This window comes from Larus michahellis, chromosome 9 (genome assembly GCF_964199755.1).
Source record: "Larus michahellis chromosome 9, bLarMic1.1, whole genome shotgun sequence".
In the NCBI taxonomy this organism is placed as follows: Eukaryota; Metazoa; Chordata; class Aves; order Charadriiformes; family Laridae; genus Larus; species Larus michahellis.
The window spans coordinates 9,784,809-9,806,624 of record NC_133904.1 but is presented as its reverse complement, the minus strand read 5'-3'; the positions used below and the strand labels follow the sequence as shown (position 1 = coordinate 9,806,624).

The 21,816-nt window shown below is 41.3% G+C and overlaps 1 protein-coding gene across 4 annotated transcripts in view; it reads right to left on the bottom strand.

The window, feature by feature from the left end:
- Positions 1-21,608, bottom strand: part of ARNT2 (aryl hydrocarbon receptor nuclear translocator 2) — a 108,119-nt gene extending 86,511 nt beyond the window's left edge. Inside the window, exon 1 of one of the 4 annotated variants that reach the window (XM_074599864.1) lies at positions 21,426-21,608. In XM_074599864.1, the coding sequence (XP_074455965.1) occupies positions 21,426-21,456 (31 nt within the window). In that variant the 5' untranslated portion in view covers positions 21,457-21,608. Of the gene's footprint in view, positions 1-2,056; positions 2,530-21,425 lie in introns of those variants that run through there. The other 3 variants (XM_074599866.1, XM_074599865.1, XM_074599867.1) reach the window with 3 other exon arrangements.
- Between the last annotated feature and the right edge of the window lie 208 nt (positions 21,609-21,816).

Sequence of the window (21,816 nt, the reverse complement as noted above, 5' to 3'; positions counted from 1 at the left end):
ATGAGCATAAGGGTACAATGTTCAGAAAGTAAAACAAGGTCAGGCTGAACGTTCATGAAAATAATCTGTAACCACCAAGGCTGAAATTCTGAAAACAATTCTGAAAAAGAATTATTTAAAGGAAGTTCCTTAGTGTCAAATAGAAATCACTTTGCTGCTGCAAAAATACACACCGTATTTAATTTCAAAGTTAGAAAGTTACCTAGAGATCTGCCAAAGAACACATAAATGCTACTAAAACAAAATCCAGCACAACGCTCATAGTCTTTAGTGGATATTCTTCCAGTTAGATGACACCTAACAGCTCTTGTCTTATCGCTGTCGTGCCTGGGCACAGGCCTGATCCTGCCACTGATACTCCTGTTCATCTTGGGGGTCCCTGAGGAGCCACACTAATCCAGGGACAACGTCAGTGCTCAACATAAAAGCAGCAGAATTAGTCCCTCCATTTCTGTCCAGAATTAATTGCACTGATGAACACTTCGAGCTTGGATATTACACTTTCCTCCAACGCCACACGTAGGCCACCCCCAAAATATTCAGGGATCTTTTTGAAATAAAGGACAATCTGCAAAGGTACATTAAAAATATAGGGATAAAATACAGGGATTTATTCCCAATAAGTTCCATGTTCATCTCAAACTTTGTTATAGAGATCTGTACAAAATACAGCTACTGTGCACAAAAAGCAAGCTAAATGCTGCACGCGGATACCTTGAAAGTGCACGTGAACCACAATCACAGCAAGAATTACTTGATGGTGCAACACTCTGGGATGAACCTGGACTTCTCTTTTTAGGCAGAGAATTATTAAACCACGGCTCGTAAGCCCAAACTTTAAATCTCAAGCCCCACCTCAGACCCATCGCCTGAAATGCAGCTCTGACTCATCTCCGACAGGCATTTGCGACTTGCTGGGCCACCCCCCAGGGAAGCCCGGCTCTTTGGCCAGGTGTCTCCCCGGCTCCGGAGATGGCGTCTCCCGCTCTGCTCCCCTCCAGAAACCACAGCCGTACATCTTGCTGCGAAGCTTTGAAATACAACCAGACGCTGTGCATGACAAGACTTTGTAAGTCCATCTTACAAAAGGTCCTATTGCCCCTGCTATTTTCAGCCCTTCGGGCATGCCAGGCTACGCTCCCCTCACGGACACACGCCAGGCACCGACAAGGACAGGTTTAACCCTGGAGCCCACCGGAGAAATGCTTTCACTGACTTCAACGGACTTTGAATATTAACTTTAATGACTAGTTCCAGGTTTGCTATTACATGTCAGGTACCACTGAGCGTGCTCTCCATAGGGCTCTTTTATCCTTCAGTATCTACTGTAATAAAGAGGATTAAAGTCAGATACTGGCATCTGATTAAATGAACGAGATTCTACTTTTATCAATACAAGTGTGACAGATTTCCAGCCGCTAATCCATAGAATGGCTGAGATGTCAATCACCTCCAAGTAAATTGGATCTAAGGCTAAATACAGAATTACGAATGTGCCCTCTCCCTTGAGCAGCACCGTACACAGAAATTTTAAATGTTTTAAGAAAGCAGATTTCAAAAACTTCTTTGGAAACTGTATTTTTCCATACCCTGAAGTCATAGGGGAGTTACATGCATCTCAGCAAAAAGGTTTGATTGCAGTCAATTGCAAATTTCTGCCTGGCACAGAGACATTTAAGAATAAACTAAATCGTATCTCTTACTTTAGAATATGCCGATGAAAATGTGAAGCCATCATGTAGCCAAAAATATTCCACAGAAGCACCTATGCTAAAACCTAGCTGTATATTCAGTCACTGCTTTTACATGTTACCTACGGGGATTATAAACCAGAGAGCACTCTAAGAGAATATAAAAAAATAAAACGTTTTCATTGTTCCTGATAACTCTGTTAACACTGTTTTACTTGCATTCCATTGACAGATACTTTAAATAGACTCCACATCAGAAAAACCTCTCGTATAGAGAGGATAGGCAGAAAAGCAAAAAACATTCCTTTCCATGCTCTTAACACAATTACGATAACAACTAGATCAGGAAATATAATAAATCCCACCTTTAAGGAAGACTCTTACAAAGACGCTATTTCTTTCCTGTGAACAAAACCTTCTTGGAGAGCAATTTTATCCGCACATAAGAAGTGTCAGAAACCTCTGGGAAGAAACGTAGCAGCATTGGTATTCTGCTCAGAAAATGTCATCACAGATCTGTTTACCTTAACTGTGGACCATGATTCAGCCGGTGACAACCGTCTTGCATACTGATCAATTTATTTGCAGCAAAATTACTAACATTTTCTACTTTAACCATTTAGGTTCCAGAAACAGCTACTAAGATAGAAGGAGGGCTTTTATGAATAATATGTAAATCCTACTTAATTTAAAAAATTCTCCTCCACCGCCATGCCCTGCACTTTGGGGTGGGGGGGTGGCGGGTCCCCCCCCATAATCTTGGAGAAAAATGAGGGCATACTGTGAGTAGTTACCAGAGAAACGCTCCCTTTTTTAAAATTAAAATCAGAGCTTTATCATCTGCCTGCATCACAGGTGAATGTTAAGATACATGAAGGGGGGTAGGGAGATGATGCGATTAAGCTGATCATTCGGGGGGGGACTGGCTGTTCAGCAGAGACCGTGACAAACCATTTGAAAGAGTGGCCTTACTGGTGGTCCAGAGGTCAAATCCAGTTATCTTGCCCACTGCCTTTTCTGCTGTGACTCTGGAGGAGATGCCAAAGTTCGTGCAACATAACAAACCTAAGGGCTATCTACCATCAGTAGACTGGGAGAGCAGGTTTTGAAGCCAAAGAGGTGAAAACCACTACGGTGCCTCCACACAACCCACCTGTGGAGTCCTGAAATCTCAGCAGAAACCGTACTTCTTTGTGTGCCCTGTAGTTCAGCACCACCACCGGGATGTGCAGAAGAAGGTGGGATGCAGACACAGAATTAGAAGTAGAGCTTGAAAAGGAGAGTTTTAGTCTACTTTAGGGGATTTCTTCCTGTAAGTGCTCAGCTGGAGGGACAATGCAAGAAAGGTCCCTGCAGGATGAGCCGCCGACACTAAAAATCAGGGTCCTCTGAAGCATTCAAAACTAGGCATGCAGAAAGCATGGCCCCCAAAAACCCAGTTGGGGAAATATCAATCTTATGATTTGTAACATCAAAAATTATTTCATACAGTACTCCTAAGTGATTTTGAATGCTACATCAACAATACTTAATTTTTATTTCCAGGGGTATAAGAAAAGGATGTGGACCACATTCATGCTTGCTGCCTACGCCTTTTCAGCCCGAATGGCGGAAACCCATATCCAACAGAATAAACTCAGAATGGACTTTAGCATGATCCAGAAGACGACCTGGAGTCACACCTCTGCACCTACTGCAAACACTGTTACAGACTGAAAATTCAACTTCAAGCACAGACAGAAGATGCACGTCACTATCTAAGCTTAGGCTGGGAAGAAGGGAAAGGGTAGCTGCTTCTTCATTGCTGCTATCTTCCCGGCATGGCAGCAATTCACCTTCTCACACATGCCCATGCATTTTTCCCTGGCTGTTTCTCTACTTCTCATTCATAATTCCTTGTTATCTCTTCTCGACCTATTCAGCCTCTGGCTTAGATGAACTATTTCTTGTGCTCCCTCTAATAAGCCAACACATGTGACTGCTGACAAGTCCTGCCAAACTATGACCATTCCCCTCAAAAAACAGAGGCTGCTGGAATTCAAAATAAGGAGGAAAGATTAAAAAAGAGGCCTTCATGGCTCTTGTTCTGAAAGCGTGTCTCTAGTCTTGGAAAATAATAAACTCCCTCAGAATTAAAACAAGGTTTCTATCTTCCCTGTAGAATGACAACCGTCACCTAAGTGCCCGGCCTGCTCTAAAATTTCCAAAGTCTTTCACACTGCAGAAGTGGGGGATTTAACTCAAGCAGAAAAGCATCTAGGTCTTCACCACAATTCTGACGGACAAACGCATTAGAAGAAAAGCACTTCTCGCATCTGAAGTCTGGAAGTGCATCAAAAAGCGGGCTAGAAGCAAATCCAAAGACCTGGACCAGCCTTGCATTGAAGACACAACCTGAGCCTCCAGAATTCAGCACGTCTCCTGGGTATAAATAGTCACAAGTGGGAAAATGCACATGCAAATCGGGCAGGGAAGGTGGGCAGCCTCTGTAAAAGGCCAGTTTGCAGAGAGGATGAAAATCTGGCATCGAAAGGCTGGTTCAGGGCTGATGGTACCTTTATTATAAGAAGGGAGGTGGGTCCTTAGTTTACACGAAGGGTCACAGTGAAACCAGTCAACAGCAGCAGGATCCTTTATGCTGTCTGAATGTGACCCTACCTGGACTTAGGCTGTTATATACATGATCATTCACTGATACAACATAATCCTTCACTTAACCATTTTCTGTCTTAATTTGCCCTGGTTTCATTGATATTATCAGTGACATGTGGCAAAAGTTCTAAATAAATTACAAAAAAATTAGGCTCCCCAAACTATGCATCATTTCCATTTGAAATGAATGGTAATCCTCCCTCCTCCTCTGACATTTTGCATTTGCCAAAAATAACTGCATAATTATAAGTTGTGTGCAAGAAACAGAAGGTAACATTCAAAGTTATTTTCCATAATTTTTACTTCGCATCAGAACCAGCAAATACCGTATATGGCTGTTCTGTTATGCAGAAGTGGCCAAAGCTAACCCATTAATGAACTCACAAAAACTGTGGAAGCACACACCCAGCCTGGGCAAACAAACACGATGAAAAAATAATAATGTGTAATGACTTTCCTTCAAGTTTCTCAGAGACAGATCGTGCTCAGTCCATTAACTCTTCATTTAACAAGTCTGTTCCATTTAGCTTGTTTTGGTTGGCATTCAATTAGAAATTTATGTACAGGACATTTTTTTCCCTTTTTTTAAAACAGAACGCTTGCTGTATTTTCAGCCAGTAGAACACCAGGAGGTAAAGTGGAAGTTGCAAGACAAGCTAAAGCTACACTAAAGCCCAGCACAATAATACTGAATTAGCCAAAACACCTGCACATGGCCCTGCCCCACAAAATTATCACTGTTTGTTAAAAGGGCTTGGTAAGACTCGTTGTTCAGTAGAAAAGCAGAGAGCGAACTGGGTAACTCTCAATTTGTTCCAGTTGAAGTTAAAAAAACAACCCACAACACCGTACCATCAGCTTTACTGTGATTCCAGTTATGTCCAAGTTCTGTCGCATCTGCCTCCGCATTGATAAGACTTGTTGAGATTGGTCTTCTGTCTACACAGAAAGAAAACCCCTCTCATCCAACCATTTCTCATTGCCTGCCTTGTTCAACGTCAGGTCCCTTGTTGGCCATCCTCATGACTACATGTACAAAACAGAACAGCTAAACCTGGATTCCTTCTCCCATTCTGCTGCTTGTCCTCTCTTGGGAGCCACCCGAAGCCTGCCTGCTCCTCAAGGGCAATGTGAAACTGTTTCAGCTACCGTCAAACTGTCCCACAACCTGCACCTTTTTTATCTTCCTGCACCCTTACTACTTTTGCCAAGCCTTTCTGACCAGTCACGACTACCGCTGGGTGCCCCAAACTCCCTGCAACGGGAAGCTGTGGATGCTAGTTTATACAGATTTTAGTGGAGCCTGCCCAAAATTGTGGAAAAGAAATCCACTGAGTGCTACAAAATACAAATGTCGTGCCTGGCTCAAGAAGGCTCTGAGTCACACATGGCTGGAGCGTGGGAAGGTACCCAGGGGAAGCACCATACATGCTTGCTCTGATTTTATACTCCTTCAAGCACCCGCTTTTTGGCCAGTGCTGGAAAAGGCATGCTGGGCTGGAAAAATCTTAGATAGACAGTTTTTACATCATGAGCAGAGGACGCAACATTTCTCAAGTGTGCTGCTTCTACAAAGGTAAGAAATTAGCCAACTACCACTATTGATTTATTTCATTAATAATCAAATCAAGCCTTTTCTATAGTTTGCCCTTGCTCTAGATCACCAATTACTAGTTTTATATAATCATTGCTATTTGTACTTCCCCAAACTCTTCATCTTGTTTCATTTCCCTGTTCAACAAGGTAATTGTCGAAAGATGTTTACAAGCTAATGCCCTTTTATAAATTCCTATGCAATTTTTTTATGATAAATAAATAATGAGTACAGATAAACTATTAAGCAGTTACTGTTACCATTTGAAACTTCTTTTTATTCATTCATCTTGAAATTATTTATTTTAAAATAATATTTCTATTATCTTCTATCAAGAAGTCTGGCTTTTTACTATCTAGCAAATTTTTTCCAGCGATAGAAGTTGGTTTAGATTTCAAGCAAATAGCAATGCTTGATCACAAATCTATTTTGTTCATGTACAAATTCAACTGTCAATTTGCAGAAATAATTTTGAAACTGCTATTAAAATACTTACAATGGTATACACAAGAAAAACCACACAGAGATCAATACTGTGGTTCTCCAGAGTATACATCGAAACAAGATGACAGTGCTCTAAACTCCTATCAACTACATAAAACACGTAGAATAGCTGCAAATATGCAATGAAATAAAGGTAATGGGTAACAAATCTGCCTACAACGTTGACCAAAATTGATCTTAACCAAATGCAGTAGCCTAGCTTTCCTAGGATTCCAAAGCCCTCTCTCAACTATTTAACTTTTCCTCTCTACCCAGAAATGCACAGAATTCACATGAAAGTCATTTTATCTGACTTGAGAGCCAACACCACTTGATTCTTGTCCATATTTTCTGTTAACTACAATAGAAGAATGCAAGAGCGTGCAATGCAGTATTTATGACTACAACTTTTGGTTCAAGTTGGAAGAATTTTGACAAGATATTTCTTAAATAACGAGCAGAGATGTTTGGGTGAATGAATTCATTCCTGATCCTCTCTTATAATTGTTTCACATTAATATTCTTATAATCCATTTTCACTGAGGTGGACAAGCACAGTAAGCATTGTCTAAGTTCACAGGTGCAAGGATTTATAAAATTTATCTTAATGTGAAAATCCAAGGAGCCAGACTGAGACAGTAGTGGTACCTTCCACCTGACCTGCCTACTGCAACAGAGCATGGGTCAGTCACTAGGGGAAATCATCACTGGTAGTCATCTTATTGAGCCAAGTCATGGAAGGGCTGGTAAGGAAGACCATGAAAGATCTGCAGGACATGTTTCTGAGGAAGTGGTGACTGTCAAACTACATCAGACTAAACGCACCACTACTGCACTGATGGCGGTCCATGAACTGCCCTGCAAGCCACTGACCAAGCTGCGGTCAAAGACCCGAGGCCTTTGTGATGCACTCAGGAGACATTCACACCCCATCAGCTGCAGAAAGTTCACGAACAACACAGTCCAACTACAAAGACATAAAATTTAGACCACTCTAATTTAAATTAGTCATTGAAAATTACTTACTCATGTCCTTCAAATGCCTTTATTATTTATTACAAAGATTTTTTTTTTAAGTGTGCCTCAGAACGGTATGTTAATTCTAAATTTCATTCAGAACAGCAACCTGCATTACCAAATACTTAATTATCAGTATATTTACAGTGTCCTTGGGCACTGCTGGGTAATCAGAATGCTATTGTTTTCATTAAACAGTATTTTATTGATAGCACTAATGACTTCAGTTCTGCTTGATCAACAAGCAAATGATGCTTATTTGATGTGACGATAATTAATTGGCCTTTCAGGTGTTTTCACATCCTAATTTATTGCCAAGAATAAGAATATTTATGTGAAACACCCTAAGAATAATATCACTATGCATCACAAAACATGTTCTAAAAATAGGGTGTGGTTTAGTACTTCTCCCTCTCCTCACAATTTCTAAATTCACGTTGTCTGTCTAAAAATTGTTGGGGGAAAAAAACTACATTTAACTCCATTCCGAAAACCCAGCCTGAGCCTGGCATATTAAATATTCAGTTCATTTTATCCCTTACTGAACTTCCAGTAAGTCAAAGATTTTCTGATTAACATTTCTTTTTTTTTTTCCCCCCTCTCGAGATGGGAGAAAACAGCTAACCTCGCTTTCCCATAGCAGCATCAAGGATCAAAAACTTCGTATGACTCAAACAAGACATACAAGTGAATATGAATAGACTGCTTGTATAATCTATTACTCCAAACCATTATTTTTCCAAACTCCAGGCCCAGTTTATGGAGCACTATAGTCCAACCTATAGTCCAAATTCCAGATTCAAGTCGAACTGGACCTTGAAAAGCCACCTGAAAAGAGTACACCAGTCTTCCCACAACATTCAACCAGCACCTATCAGAGATATTTAACCTCCCACAGAGGACAACCTTCAGAACATCTTCTGAAGTTTTAACTGCTCTGACATACCAACCCATATGAGCAGCTACCCTCGTCTCGGATGATCAGTTTCCCAAAACCTGAATTTTTCTGCAAGCAAAAAAAAAAGTTACAAGTAAAGGTCTTAGTGATTTTTCTACCTTTCACTGCCCCAGGATCATTAATTACACTTTTTAGAACATTCTGCCTTTTAGATAATTTCATATATCTTTCATGTCTGCAAATAACAAAAAAATAACAAAAGGCCACAGGCATTTGGAAGTTCAAAGGTAGCTGTATTTGCATTTTTTGCATTTCTGTCTAGAACTTTTCATTCCCACAAATGTTCCAAATAGAACACTCCAACATTATCGCATAAGGGAAACTTTCATAGGCATATAGTAAACACAAAATAGTGCTATGCTCTGCTGTAGAAGATTCCTTAGTGTTACTTTAGCTTTACTACACACCCAAGAATTTGTCGTGAATCTTGGAACGCTCTTTTTCTGCTTCACTTCTTTGCAGAGCTATTTCCTGAGCAGCTTTTATAATACTGAATCTCATAATTTGCTTTTTAAAATTACCAATTTTAAAATATGAGAGAAAATGGTGTTTCCAGGTAAGCTCTGCTAGGCTTTCAAGAAGCGATCAGCTGTAATGGCCATGCTCTTACTGCTTTTTCAGAATTACAAAATACACAATTCATTGGGTGTTCTACCAGTGACCTACTAAACAAATGAAAACACGTTAACAACAAAACATTGTTTTTCCATGTTCCCATACTCATATTAAACATGATTCGACATCCATTACAAGCCACTTGTTCGCAAAAATATACAGACTATTCTGTGGATACATCAAATACAGAAGTGAAGAACTATACTGAAAAAACCCTCACTATAAACAAACTGGATGTTTGTCAAAAAACAAGCTGAGTATTTGTCTGTAAATATTGACCGAACTAAGGTTTTTGCTTTGATATTTGCTGACTGAAGAGCAGCACAGACAAGTACAAAGGACATATAAAATTAATCTCAATGCCAAACTTGGTGATCAGGTTCCAGCTACTACAGGGACTCCATGCAACAAAGCAAACAACTCGTGGCAGCCAAATGCACTTACCAAGAAATCACTACGAATACGAAATCATTACATTTCAACATTAGAAAAAAAATCATTATCTGATTCCTGAAAATGCATTTACTTCCAGTGACAACTCATTGACTTGATTTAAAGAGCAGTTAACATACTAACCAAATACCCCCATATAATACATTTTGCTACATTTTAAATTCTACTCTCAAACACACAACGAACACTTGAAAACTATCTCACAATTTTCACTCTGTGTAACTGTATTTTTCATACAGTTTGATAATTTCTTTTGTGTACAAAGCAATGAATAATTTTCTCTCAGTCTTAATTCAAACTGTAACTGGCTGAGAATAAACTAATCCATTTTCAAAGGCAAATTAAGTGACAAAAGCAACCATAAGTCAAGATAGCAAAAAATAAGTTGTAAAACCTATATTAAGACTTTTCAGCTAGGTGGATCGTTGGCAGTTCAGCACTGAAATAACTATCCATCTATGCTCTGGTGTATATTTTGCCAAGACACTTAAAAAGCACATTATCCAACATCATACCTACTGTATAAAGAAAATACAAATTAATGGTTATTCATAGGCCTGGAATAAATAATATCTGCTGTTTCCAAGGAGAAAGAAGCTGTATATTCTGCTTTTGTCTCCTTTACTTCCCAAAGGGAGAAAGAAATCTTCGCTAATACAACATAAATATGGTTGCAATAAAAGCCTGTTATTAAAACAGCAGTTAGTACATCACAATGAAAAAAAAAACAACCCACCTCTGATTGTGCCAGGATAGGCACTCCACACTCTCCTACAAATACGTCATTTTATAACAGATGCATACAAAAAAACCATCCCAGAACACACAGTCTTACAAACAGGACATACGAACTGAAGGTAAAAGAAATGGGAAAAAAAATATCAGGTGACTCAACTGTGGCATGGGGATATTACTTGTCAGAGGTTAAGCAGGAAGTCTGTAGTAAATCTGAACCCTGTCCAGTACCTGTACCACAAGACTGTCGTCTTTCCCTGGTCAGCTCTCAGACAGGAGATAGCCAGCCATCGATAAAAGTGAAAAATGCAGACAGCTTCTAACAGCCAAAAGTTTTCCTGCACAGTGAGAATTTATTGGTCTCTGAAATTCTTAATCATAATTACCACAGTCATTTTAAATTTAGCAATGGTAAAAGAACATTTTGTCCTTAAGACCACCTTGAAAAACCAATACCAACAAAAGGGTTTAGGTGGAGACACAACGAGCTCTGGAGCTGAATTCAGATACAACATCATTAACCTCCACACATAACGCTCTAAGAGATGGAGCCATGACTCTGCGTACCCTGAAACATTTACCACATGTATGCCCTTCCTAGAGCAGTGAGGACTGGCATGCTGCCTATGTCTTACTCAGTTCTGCCAAGGGCAGAAAGGCTTTTGCACATCATCAGTAGATGAGGCAGAACCACTTCCTTAATGTCATATCAACCTTTTCATCAAAGTAGTCAGATACTACTTTAGAGAAGGAATAAAAAGGCATGTGCCAGATATGAGACTAATGAATAGTTTTCCTCAAGCAAAACATAATTCAGCATGAACTTCATGTTAATGTTCTTTCCACCCACTCACACATCTCCAACTGATTCTACTCAACCAAAATGCCAACAAGTAAAATCACCCATCTTTTAATTCAGCTATTGTACCCCAGCACTAAGATTTTGTTTTACTGTGCCATCCTACAGCTGCCTAACCTCAAACGTTACTTACACATTTACATGGCCTCCTTTTTTAAAATATGCATGGAACTTGCAGAGAGAAACACAAGTAACAAAGGGGAAAACTCTGGAGAGCAAAAGATATTCAGACTGGCAGCTTTCACTAAAATGTTAAAAACCATCATAAGCCTCAGTCCCATTTATAGTTCAGAACCAACGGGCTTAAGAAGCAGGAGGAGTACATCACTTAAAAAAGTAAGATTAAATCCTGAGTCAGGAAACAATGTGGAAACATACGATGTTAGCTTGGTTGAAGAGTGAAAGAGTATCAAGACATATTTAACCGAAGACTACTCCATCTCAGAAAGACACAGGTTCATTTGTTGTATCAGGAAGACATCACAGAGTACAGCAAGTCCAAAACCACTCGATTTAATTTAGAAGAAATAAAACCAACAGCTGTGATCATTCAAGAACCAAGTCTCAAACTTGAATAAACTACAAGGAGCCCCAAAGACTCGTATAAACCTTAGTACTTCACAATGCCTGTCAACAACAAAGAAAGAAGAAAAGTCTCTATTGCTATCTTATTCTCTAAGTATCCATAATGAAAATTTTATACTTTATTCTAAAATGTCTGTAATGGGCTATTTTTGGATAGGGGTTTCAGGTAGCACAAGTCTGACCTAGTACGTTTTGTTCTTAGTGAGAATCCAGTCCAGCCTCACATATGTAACAAAGAGAACCAGTTTCACTTGGAACAACCTTAACACATGGATGTAGAGAGCTGCTGGCAGAGAATCTACAGAGACATTACACAAATTTAAGGAATTGAGTAGGAATTGCGAAATTTGGATTCTGCAGGCCTCAACACATGGCATTTGGGGAAGATCGTTACGTTCACTTAAGACAATCTTAGTTTCAGAAGTCCACTGACCTTTTCACTGGAGATCACTACCGTGATTAGAGAGCGAGAAGAATGGAACGTGCCCTCAACACCTCAACTGCTGATGGTTCCCACGCAGAGATGTAGCTCAAACCCACCACCGGTAGCCCTGGATCTACAGCCGTGCAGCCGCGGTGGAGGACAGACCCTGGTGCCCTTTCAGCACCATGGATGGTGACCTCCAGGAGCCCGGCCGGCTGGAGGTCCTGGCCACCGCAGGAGGCATCTTCCATCTAAACTCTTCCACCTAAACTACGCTCCACAGTCAACGAAGGTCTGAATACCCCCCAAAGTTATTTTCACAGAAACTTTGGTCTGATAAGATGTCTACGAGAAAGGAGCTGACTAATAATTATTAGGACTGTAGTTCAACTTTCAAATGTGCCCGTGCATTCAGAAAAGTATTCTTATTTTCCAGTCCTCATGAGAGAGTTTGAAAATGCTCCTGTGTTTTTCTTAGCTATGGTTCATTTACTTTAATTTCAACAACAAAAATTGCATACTTCAAACCTTCACTGGTAAGCAAAAATACGATGCAGCTAAGATGCAATTGCTGTTGCCACAAACCCAACTGCACAGCAAATTAAACATTTTATTTTTTCTTTTTTTCGTAAACCAGAAAAATTGTCTGTTTTACATGAAAACATCAACAAAACAAATTAGCAGAGGAATATTTATCCCAGAAACACTGAAACCTTTACATAGCTCCAATAATTTGTCATTGTATTCCTGAGGCCACCGAAAATCTCATAAGAATAAAGAAAGTTTTCATTACCCAGCCTTGTTTTCTACTGGTCTAACCACTACTCACTACAGAAAGTGCAGAGCACTTTTAGGGTGACAGAGCTACACACAGAAGGCCAGGTGATCTCTTAAAGATGCTTTAAAAAAAAATAATAATTAAATCTGAGGAAACCATTGGTGTCCCCATATACTACGACATGAACATGACTCACAAGAGTAGTCATCAGACTGACCTCTATTTTCCCAAAGTCTCTCCCAGGGCCAGCCTCCACGGACTGCTGTTCAATGAGCTGCATCTCAGTGGTTGGGAACACAAGACTTTAGCATTTCAAACCAAACTTTTCTAGCTAACAGTACTTTAAGTCTTTAAAGTTGGACTCAAAATTGAGCTAGCAGCTTTGCCTGTTGGACACAAAACAATGGAAATCCAGCTTGTCCCTGGCTGTATTGGCTCTGCAATACCAACAGCTATAAAATTTTTTGTCAATAAACAGATCAAAAATGACTCAGAGGGCAGTGACACACAGTAGCTAGTGCCATTTTATAGCTAATTTTATGACTATAATCCACTTACCACAGCTACTGTTACAATTGGCACCTAATTCCAGGGGTTGACTTCTGCCACGTGTTGAGGGTCACTGCGCGTTGGTCAGATTAACCACTTTCCGTGTGACAGAAGCTTAGCAAATTAAAATACTAGCCTCATACTGACGTGCTGGTCAGCCACTTAACTTCACCAGCCTGGCCCTCTTCAGGACGTTACTGAATAACTTAAGAGAGGCATACCAGACACAGTCTGGTTTTACTTACTGCTGTAGTATCTGGAGACTGAGGATGCACTCTGCAAAGCGCCATGCAAATAACAGAAGACAATCTGCATTCTCAAAGGAATTAAACTGTAAATTAAATAAGATCTGATACTACTGGCGTGATCTATTCATAAGAATTTACTTTAATTCTCCTGGCATTCAAAATAATCAGTTTTATCCAGAGTTTTAAAAGCACCTCCAGTTCAGTTTGATTTTCCATCCAGGTATCACAGGCAATACAGTTTCAAAAATACATGTATTGCAAGGGCATTTAACAGCACCCAGATGTCCACATACCTTTACTAACAGAGAGAACCAGCAGTAACAAGGCCCTAAAATCATCTCCTTGCATGAAATTGTGTTCTGGATTATTACTGGGAAAATGCTGGAGATCATTTTTCAAAACCAGGCCTGCATATTCCACAGAAACAGGTTTTGCTTTTACCTCTGAGGAATACAAATATGCAGTGTTTTTGTTCTTTGCAGCTCAGTGATTTACTGGCATGCCTCTTCCCATAAAATATTTGCATATATCTGAGAGTCAAACTGTTCTGATACATTCTGTTTTTGCCAGGAAGTGAACGCTTCAGTTCAGTGTAACTGAACATTTAAACAAGGACAGGCACCAGGACAAATGGCAGTGTAATTAACATACCAATGAAGAGCCAGTTGTTAATTACTATCCGTTTCAGGCATTTTGCATGAGCAACTTACCTGAAAAGCATTCCCATCTGCATGCTGGCAAAGCCAGTAATTAAACAATTCAACACCCCTTTTGCTTGATTAGAGAAAAAATTATAATTATTTTATATTATTCTATTTGTCACATGCAGTCGACATTTACATGAGGAAAAACTGCAGCAGCCCCAAATCTAAACATTTTAAATGAATGTTATGAACTGCCCTTGAACAAAACAGCAACATAAATACATGTAGGCTAGACATAAGCTAATAGAGGCTCCTAATTTGAGCTAACTGATTATACCTTACAGTACCTGCTGGGCTACATGGAATGCAGCGCAGTTGCTACTTAGAAAAAGTACCACTTTTCTCTAAGGGGGCCTTCAGATGCTACCTACAGAATGGAATGTGAATTTATAAGCCATTGAAAGACTTGGGAATAGCACCAGTACAATGGCAGGATTCATTTACATTTAAACAACAGTCGCTGAGAAGTCAGTACATAGCTCAGCCAAGCACCACCCTTAAAACACAGTAGTTACAGGAGCTGTAAAAAAAGGTAGAGGCACCTAAGTGGAAAGCAGGATTGAAACCGTAGGACAGAAATACTCAAGACAGGCAAAATGGAAATAAAAGCTTTAGAAACATTCATCAATATGTAGAGTACCCAAAACAAAGGATTTCTCTCTCTCCCTGTGCAGATGGCTTTGCCCAGGAAAGACTAGCGTGCTTTGGGTACAAAAAAAGGAAATTACATCTATCTTGAAAACAGCTTCTAATTCATTACCCATCGCATGACTACGGCCATTAATCGATGTAAACAATGAAACCAAGACCCATTTGAAATTTTGACTATCCAAATTAAAGTTTGAATCAGCTCTTGTTAAAAAATTGGCATTCTGTGTTCGGTACTGAAGTTTCAAACCATGTGATTTATGCACTTTAAAGGGCAGATTTTGCTGAAATCCTGTAACATTTTATGACAAAGTAGTTCCTTCTGGAGTAGCCAAAAAGCAGGTATTTGGCCCATGTGGGTTTATTCAATCAATTAATTTTCATTTGGATTTTCATTTTAAACGATGGAAGACAATGAATGATTAATTTTGGGAAGTTTTTTTCTTTGCTTACAATGTGCATCTGTCTTATTTGGATTATAATCAGCAGCTAAGTAAAATGTACAAATGCGGCCTTACAAAATTTTTCTTTTCCTCATTTGACAGAATGATGGATACAGATGGGGTGACAGGAAATGCTTTGCATCTGAACAAAGGAAATACTGTTAGCAAGAAGTAAACCGTACCAATTGTTTATACTGCAAGCGCCCACCCAAGATTTCTGAAATTTCAAAATTTTTGCCTGTATCATCCAGCAAATCTAATTTTTTGCACAAATTATCTTGCAGCATGGGTGAAGGAGCACCTCTGTCTTTGCAGATTTCTTTCCCGCATAACCTTTATTGAGCCCACTCTTGCAGTCAAGAAAAGCACGTACCTTGGGTTGGTACCTGCCCACTTCTGCACCCAAGGCAGCATCTCTGCACTGCGCAGCGCTGGCCAGACAGAACAGCTAATCCAGAGCCAATTCATCGATCTCTAAATACTGCTGGGCACCCAAAGACTACAGATATGTAGATAAACTGGAAAATCTGCCAGAGATCTACAACAGAGATCTAAATTCCCCCTAAATTCTTAAACTCAAGACCCCTCTTCTCCTTTTCTATTGCAAATTTTAATAACACTGTATTTTCTGCAGGTAGCACTGAATTAACACATTTTCCATTCTAACTTGTCAGTTATGAAGCAGTAAGCCCCCAAAAATTACCCTAAACGACACACGTATCTGATCTTCACAAGCCATTTAAGCATAATCTCCGAATACATCTTCATAATGACAGCCCCATTTCTGTCCTCTTAATAACAATAATCACTACATCAACAGTGTTATTTTGCCTTGACTGTTTTGAAAAGGCTATTTTTTTTTCCTTTGCTACCTCATCTTTACAGCAATTTTTCTTACTGGAAAGAAAAATCAGCAATACCATCTGGTATTACAGAAATCACCAATACCTCTCTTGTTTTGCATTTTTATTAAGAGGCATGGGAAAACATTATTCTATTTGAAAAAATATTTGGAACTAACCACAAGCTATATATGCAAATTTTAAATAAATATTCTGCGATAGAAGAGATATCCTGAAATGAAATCTTTTGTGTGCCCTATCCATTAGGAATATCAAAAAATGACATTTCTTCAATGCAAGTTACTGTTTGGTACACAGTCCTGAAGGACAAAGCATCATTACAGAACAATTCAACAGGCACTATGATCTCATACCACAGATTGACTAAAATAAGAATCAATTCTGCAGTAAGAAAGCTACGAAAATACAAGAAGAAAAATCTCCCATTAGCTAATGAGTGTTCCATTTTTGAGACCTTTGTTTTAACATTGTCTTAGAAAGAAGACTACTTTTTTGCATCCCAGAAACATCAGAGCCCGTTATAACCTACATCGCTAGAACACTCCATTTACTCCTCGGGATGCTGTTAAATTGATTTTGGAGTTTACTGGATGCTCTATATCGTAATGAAGGGCAAAGCTGTTACTACTGCAGCAATAAAACACAACAACTTTTGAGCCCTGAGTTGAATAGACAATTTTGAAATCCAAAACACTGAGGTAGATTTTTTTTTTTTTATCATCAACTTCAAAGCTGTATGAAAGCTAAAGAAGAGAACGGCCCGACTGTCTACTTCAGAAGGCCAGTTCCTTTGGTGAATATGGAATGGGCAGCATCAAGAAAATTTGTCCACAGCACTTAATATCTTAGTAATTTGAGTACAAACGTAAGACTGGCTAACAGATGATGTAGTTCTCAGAATGTCCAGCTGGAACGCGAGAATTATTTATCTCCACTTAACTCCCAAGTCAAACAAACAACACATACAAACAAAACCAGCTCCCAGAACCCAATGCACTTCCCTAAAACAAGAGCCCAGATGCAGGGAGGAGTTACAAGTTTTCACTGATATGACATAAAATTTGCTGTTAACTCACTACAAACTGAAAGCAAAGAGAGCTTATTTAACCATCTTTCCACAAGGTTCAACCCCAATTTTCTGGTATCTTCTATTAGCCGTAGGCTAAATGTACCCCCCAGCAGCTACTGTAGTTGTAATAGTAATGTCTTAAGCCTCAGCAACTCCTTTCACAGCTCACCGCCTCCCTCTGTCTCAACATATCTCTAGTAGATGCCCTTCTGGGGATATGTTGTTCTCCATAGCTTCAGACTTTGGGCTCTCTGTTTAAAAAGAAATCATTAAAGGAGCTTTAGTGATTATGTGAACCCCAATTACTATTTTTTTTCCAATTAAATATAAGAATACAATCCCAAGGATTCACAACATCTTAAAACGTAGCCAAAAATGTATCCTATGGGATCTGCCCTCTAGTGTAACTCCAGATAAACTCTGAAATCTCATGATTTCTTCTAACTTGACTTATGAGTTTGTGGCATTTGGCAATGCATCTCTGGGTACTACCCAGGGTGGCCCTTCCATATAAGGATACCTCACCAGGAAGAGCTGAAAGGATGCAACCAGTTCATTTCACATCAACTGATCACAGCAGAAAGTTGCTGCTCTGGGACCACCCATCAGACTGAGCCAGATTGGAACTCATCACCCAAGACCAAGTAACGTCCCAGGAAAAGAAAATGCTGAATTCATCAACAGTTTTATGTTTTCATCCCAACTTGATTAATACAAGAATCACCACATCATGTACTTCACTCAAGTTAAGGAAAATTTGACCCCAAAGTACCAACAGTTATGGACAAGTTTGCATTCCAAAAATATATACATTTAAAACAGACATGGCACTAAGTTACTTTGCTGCAAGCAGTAATTTATGAAATGCTTGTTACACCTCCACAATTTTTTTGTTCTTAAATCCATTTAATATGCCAATCTTATTTCAGGAGGAAATAAATTAACTCTGATGCTTTGTGCCAATGCAGATGAGCTTCCCACACACCTGTATTGTGTTTCACACTTCAGTTAGTTAGTCATCCACATTACGACAAACGAACAAAGTACATATAACCAGACCCCATTCCCAAGGCTAAGCATGCAGGAAGAGGAAGAAAGAAGACTATCCCACAGACCCCCCAGTTTTCAAAGTGCTATGACAGATTGCAGCTATGGATGAACACCTTCACCAGAAAGAACTATGAGTTTAGATCTCGCACTGCCCAGGAAGCCCACAGAGGTGGCCTCACCCCCACCACAATTCAGTCCCTGATACTGCAATTCCCGTGACCACTAGCCAGGACACGCTGCAAACTGCTTGGGCTCCCATGAACTTTCATAACTCAAACTCTCAATTAAAAAAGAAATCACTGGGAAATGGATAAATCTGCACCTAATGTAAGAAGAAAGATGATGATGCAGAGCAGTGCATGGTTCTGTACCAGGAGATCCCACATTGAAAGACTTTCACATCCAGAATTACAGAACACCCAGCTTTTCTGTCTCTGCTAATCCCCATTCCACTATCTAGAATATGACTAATATCACACGTATTTGTATTGTGGTAGCTGCAAGTTAATGTCCTGCCTGAATTATCAACTATTATTAGAACCCCAGACAATTGCTTAATAAAAATTTAATCATATTGTAATTTCTAATCATCATTAAAGATGCTTAACAAGTTAATCTCTCTATTGTGCTCCCCTAATATCGTGGATCAGAAAGTCAACCGGCGTAAGGCAGCACAGCTTCACCAATACTAATAGGGCTACTTTCATGTTACACCCGCTGAGGATCTGGCTCCGAGAGAAAATAGCAGTATTAAAATCCTCTCGGTACAGCTTTTGACTGTTTCTCTGCACTGCTTCGCAGTTAATCCAAAAAAATAACAAAAGCAAGAGATTATGACTTAAAAAAAACCAAACCACAGTGCAAATCAAGGTATTTCATGCAGCTCTATCTTCTGCTGTGCGTGGTAGAGCAAACCCAGCACTGCACTACAGATCGAAGGTCTCCTTTCCTCACCTCTTCACAGCTCAAAAACTCCTCATTTTGACTTCGTCCACACATAGCTACATTTGTCTGACAGCAACGCTCACGCACAGAAAACGTGGGAGGCTCATTAACAGCCAGTGAAGTTGTCTTTCATCTCAGATCAGTTCCAACTGCCTAGACGAGGAGTGAAATGATGCTCTGAAACCTCAGCCTTGCAGAAGTAAGCATTGGTTCCCTTCAGGAAACCAACATCCTTCCGGTGGACTGGCAATCTGTGCTTGAGAGCTGGAGGACCACACCGCAAGTCAACTTTAACCACGTCAGATTGTTGCACAGAGATGCATACAGCCAACATGCCTGGCTCTCGTTTGCCCTGTATTTTTTTTATGTTTCTTCAATGATCCCGTAACACTTTCTAAATTCACAAAGTGGTCAGGGGAGAATAACTGTGAAGCCCTGCTCTGAGGCTGCTCTGCGGCGCGTGCACACCACACCTCCTGCAACCACATCTTTCTGTGGCTTCACCTGCAGGCAGGTGAAAACAGAAAGCAGAAATAGTTGGGGCCACCAGGCTCGACTATAATTCAGCAGTTTCACCTCAAAGTGGTCAGGGTTGTTCCTTCTGTGCTTAGCTTGGAGGAGCAGATTGGAGAACGCCAAACCAAACCCAAGACAAAAAAAGGCTGTTCTTATCCTGCTTTGTCTGCAAAACAGCTCACCAATTCCAGCTCAGTGTGCACACAGCGAAACTCTCCGTTATCATGCGCGACATGGTATCCTGGAAGCTAAATAATATTCATTTTAATAACCTTCTATTAAATATTGATTTTCATTTAATATGTAGAATTCTGACATTAAAACTTAATCTGATTGGCAAAGATCTGTTCCAGCTTACTTTATTGACACTTACTGAACCAAATTAATTGTTTATATCATAATATTTACTTTCAGTATGACAACTACATGACCAACTACATCAGGATTTAATCTAAAGAACAGCTTTCAAACATTAGTTGGCATTTACTCAAGCAAGCCCTTAATTATCAGAACTGAACTTGACTCTACAGAACATGACAAGAAGTGATCACATATTAAAACAAGTAAAACCGAACTCCACCTTTGATAAAAATACTCCTCATTAGTATCGAGCCCAGTGCAAGATGCGTTGCCCCACTTGTTTTTAGTGTGGGACACTTGTTGATCCAACACTAAGTTGATCCAAGCACATCTCCAAAATACGTACTACGGCATTTCATCGAAACCTGTTCTACTCCATCACGCGCTCAACAAAATCCATGTTGCACCTCAGAGACGTGTAACACAACCTCGGGGAATGCCTTGCCCCATGAAAAATTCAAAGAGAAAAATTTAGTAAGCTTCTTCTCTTAATAGATGTGGCATTAACAGAAAGTATTTATTTCACCTTTGGCAAGAAAAACAAACATATGGCAAAGCCCCTGCAGGCACCCAGGTGCCCTAGGTCAGTTTCGACGCCCTGTTTCGGTTCCAAGCGATGCTTCGCAAGCCGGTTTTGCTTCCCGACGATAAACCGGGCTGGAAAAGTAAATATTCCCAGCAATTCCTAGGGCAGCCGACCCCCGCTGCCCCACGGCCACCCTTCCCGCCTGGGGAACACGTCCCCTCTCTTTCTCCCGCCGTATGACCGCGAATGCTTATGCAAAACTGTTGGTTTCTGCGGCGCCTACACCCGACGGCAGCAAGCCCGGAGGGAGAGGAGGCGGCCGGGCTCCTCCAGCCCGAGAAACCCGCCGAGGGGCTCCCGGCTCTCCGCCTCCGCTCGCTCCCCGGGGCGGCCGGCTCCTGGCCCGGGGGCGGCCCGGCTCTCCCCGCCGCCCCCTCCGGCCCGCAGCCAGCGGCCCCCGCCGACCGGGGACGAGCTCGGGGGGGGGGGGGGGCTGCCAGCCCCGGTGGCTGCGGGGACCACGCCGTCCCCGGGGGCGGGTGTGTTCCTAAGGCTGGGGAGGCGCGGGGGGGGGGTCGTGTTGTGCGGCGGGGCCACATGGCGGCGGGACGAGATGGACTCCCTGCAGCGCAGGGGGCGACGGCAGCAGCAGCTACTCACCGGGAGGGTTTACCGCCGCCGGCGTTGCCATCTTGTCTCTGAGAAGAATTAAGACAAATGCAAGAGGGGAGGAGGGATGCTCTGAGCAGCCCGGGGGAGGGGAAGGCAGCCGGCGCCAGGGCGGGCCGGGTGGCGCGGGGGCGGCGGCGGGCTGCTCCCGCCCCGGGGCCCGGCGGCGGCGCTCCCCGCTCCGTGCGGGGCGGCCCCAAGATGTCCGATGGCCCCCGCGCCGCGTCTGCTCATGCGCCGCCTGCAGTGAGCATGTGCCGGGCGGCCGCACATGTGCGCTGGGCCCGCGCCCGCCGGCATCCCGGCGGGATCCCCCCGCGCTTCGCCCCGCAGGGACCGGGGGAGGACGTGCCCTTCGTCCCGGTGCCAACCCGGCCGCCCC